At 37.6% G+C, this 3,441-nt stretch overlaps 1 protein-coding gene across 1 annotated transcript; it reads left to right on the top strand.

Annotated features, from left to right (window-relative positions):
• The first annotated feature begins 938 nt into the window (after positions 1-938).
• LOC104959492 (RNA-binding protein 7-like) lies at positions 939-2,977 on the top strand. Its single transcript, XM_010787396.1, has 4 exons — positions 939-1,158; positions 1,613-1,775; positions 2,674-2,749; positions 2,871-2,977. The coding sequence occupies exons 1-4, from the start codon at positions 1,066-1,068 to the stop codon at positions 2,953-2,955; spliced, it is 417 nt and encodes a 138-aa protein (XP_010785698.1). The 5' UTR covers positions 939-1,065; the 3' UTR covers positions 2,956-2,977.
• The last annotated feature ends 464 nt before the right edge of the window (positions 2,978-3,441 follow it).

The following is a 3,441-nucleotide window of genomic DNA, read 5'->3' as shown; positions in this document are numbered from 1 at the left end:
GTAAATAACACAATGAATTCCATTTAGCTGTTTCAGTTTCAGGGCCCTAGTATTATAGTAAGTAAAAATGTCCCAGCATACTCAGAGAGATATAATCAGAGCGAAGACATCCCTATTGTTATTATTATCACCTGTTACTATTATCAAAAACTCTGATGTTTTTTTTAATTCTCATCTTACTCAGATGATGTTGTACACTATTCAACAACCAATTGTAATGCTTCTCTTTGTCGAAAGAAAAAACAAAACAGAATCGAAATGAGAAAGCAGTCATGTTGCCCGTAGAACCCAAACGATTGATTAATCAATTACTAAACCAGGAAGATAATATTTATAATCGTTAATCTTTTATCTATCAGAACATTATTACAGACTCTATCTGAATCCAGTTTGTCAAATTAGATGATTTCCTGCTTTTTTATTTGCTATAGATTTGCATGTTTTTTGGCTGTAAGTCCAAAGTTTCTAAACCACCAGACTAACAAGCAGTTTAATTAAAAAAAAGTAAACTGGGAGGGAGTTTAGGTAGACTTAACAATCAATTGATTAATCTACAAAACACTTACACCATTAATCAACAATTCAATGAACATTTGCATCCTTACAAGCCTAATTATAAAAATCCTATATCGCCAGTAAACATGAAGTTGTAAAGGTGAAGTGAAAACTAATGTTTCCACTTTAGCAACCCTCCAGTTAGGCTATGTGTTGTTTAGGCTTATTTGGGCTAGGCTACAGATAAAGCTCCCAGGTTAAATAAAAAATGCCTATAGCCAACGTAATATAACGTAAACATATTGTAGAAACATGTTGTCATGCATACACTTTTGGAGTTCAAAGAAAAAAGGTTTTGTTCAAAGCTAATTTATTATCAAACATAAGTACCGTATTTTCTGTGTCGTAAAGACGCCACTGTTGATTGCGACAGAAGCTCCGGTGTGACAGCATATCACTTTACGACAACACAGGCCTTCCGGTTGTATTTAGCGGAACGCTTTTTTTTTTAATAACGCTACACGTTATCATTTAAGTTGCTTGCGAGGCCAGTATCTGTTCAAATATACAATGGGGATTGAGGACGAAGCGGACCGGACGCTCTTCATTAGAAATTTAGATTCAAGAGTGACGGAGGAGCTTTTGTTCGAGCTGTTTATACAGGTACTGTTGTGGATACAACTAGACAAAGCTAACTAATGCTAACTAATGCTAACAAATGCAAGCATTTCAGGGATGAAATTATACAAAAGTGTGACGTTATGAAGTAATACGCCTATATATTGTTACGCTAATGTTTTGTATGCAAACGCTGCGTGCAATCTATATTTTGTAATGTTTGTACAGGTGCCGTTGTCGCTAAAACTAGACATAGCTAACGAGCAAATGTCAATAATGCTAACAAACCGAAAGCGTTTCACATATAAAACGTCCCAACCATGTTAATTCATGAAGAAATACGCTCATTTTCGGTTATATGATGTTACCCGAATGTTTTTATGCACACGCTGCGTGCAATTTTAAGAGAGACTGACTTTGTTTGCTAACGGCAGCTAGCGTTTGCTTTAGCTACTTGTTGTTTATGTACGTCATTAACAGTATTTGCTTGTTTTTGCAGGCAGGACCTCTGACCAAAACTAAGATTCCAAAAGATGCGGATGGGAAACAGAAAACATTTGGTTTTGCCGTCTACAAACATGAAGTGTCTGTGCCATATGCCATGCAGCTCCTGGACGGGACATCGGTGCACGGGAGAACCCTTCACGTGCAGTTCAGATCAGGTGAGTTATTTTGATCTCTTTTGACAACTTGTCAGTCAGTACTTAGAACATATTCCTTTTAACGGAGCTGCACTTCTAGACACGTGTTTAGTAATCTTAGCCACAGTTTGTCCCCCTCGTCTATTAAAGTACATTCGTGCCATCTTAGCTTAGCCAGGTTATCTTAAATATATTATAACGTTTAATTAAAAAAAAACAGGAGGTCATTTAAAAATACTAACAGGTCCTTTCAGGATATTTTTTTTAGAACAAACTGGTTTAATAATCTACTAACTCTTTATTTAAATGCGTTTTTGAGTTGCAAATGTTGCTAAAGAAACGGGTTAAAAAACGTTTTAGCTTGTGGTTTGTCAGGTTGTGGTACTGCTAAACTGACTTCAAGGAATATGTTGGATATCATTTGATAAAATGCAATCTCAAATATAACATGGCTGCATCTCAATCACACTGATTGTTGCACCTGTGTCTATACCGAACTCCTTATGTATAGAAAATGGCACCCATTGATAAACAAACTAAAAACATTATTTAAAGCATGAATATCTGCTGGATCCATGCCAAATACACTCTTTGAGTTCCCTGTATCCTTTCAAGCCTATATTTTATTCAACATGTCTTATGCCATGTAAAAAGAAGGTCTAAAAACCAACATAACATTCTCACATGTTGAATAAATAAGGTGTAATCTCGGCTATTTCAAGTCAGATAATATTGCTCATATTCTTGCTGTGTGTGGTCATATGATGATCAGCAACACAAATTGGCACAAACAAATTCAATAGTTATCATTTAGTCATTTTCTCATATAATGATATGTGTCACTGTTGGTAATTAACAAAGCACATTAATTTATCCATCACTAATCAACAGTGCTTTTATTTATTTTTTCCCTTCACAGGGAGCAGTCATGGCAACAGTCCAGGGAACTCACAGAATACAAGTCCGGCAAATACCCCAAATCCGCACGGACAGAGGTAAGAATGTCTCATCGTACCGTGTTTGTGAAAACTGTGCTCTTAGTGCGGATGAGCTGATCTCCATGTTTGACTCGACATGTACACTAATATTGGATTCTGTTGCTCCTTTTACGCTTAGACGCACCAAAGTTCTCTCAGAGCCGTGGCTCAATGACTGTACTCGTGCTCTCAGATGCGCTTGCAGGCGTGCAGAGAGAAAATGAAAAAAGAATAAACTCCATGTCTCCTTTGAAATCCTTCGTGCTTGCCTCTCTGACTCCCAGACGGCAGCCAAAACGGAGCACATTTCTCTGTTAATCTCCAAAAATAGCCATAAACCTCAGGTTCTTTTTAATGTCCTCAACTCGATCATTAATCCATGTGATGTTTCTCCAATTGTGCCATCGACTACTCTCTGTGATAAGTTTGTTACATTTTGTTATTGAAAAAGTATCTGCGCTTAGAGTAGCCCACACTAGTGCTACCCCAGATCCTGCTCCTTTTCTGTGCCAAGCTGTCCTCGACCACTTTGAGCTTGTATCCCTCTCTTCTCTCTCGGATGTAGTCATGCACCTGCGGCCGACAAACTGCACCTCAGACAGCATTCCCTCTCGCCTTCTCAGAGATGTTTTTGAATCAGTTGGAGCAAGTATTTTATTACTTATAAATACCTCTCTTAGCTCAGGATGTGTCCCAGCTGCCTTCAAACA

This window comes from Notothenia coriiceps, unplaced genomic scaffold (genome assembly GCF_000735185.1).
Source record: "Notothenia coriiceps isolate Sejong01 unplaced genomic scaffold, NC01 NC01_scaffold00030307, whole genome shotgun sequence".
Taxonomy (NCBI): domain Eukaryota; kingdom Metazoa; phylum Chordata; class Actinopteri; order Perciformes; family Nototheniidae; genus Notothenia; species Notothenia coriiceps.
This window is presented reverse-complemented; position numbering and strand designations above follow the sequence as displayed.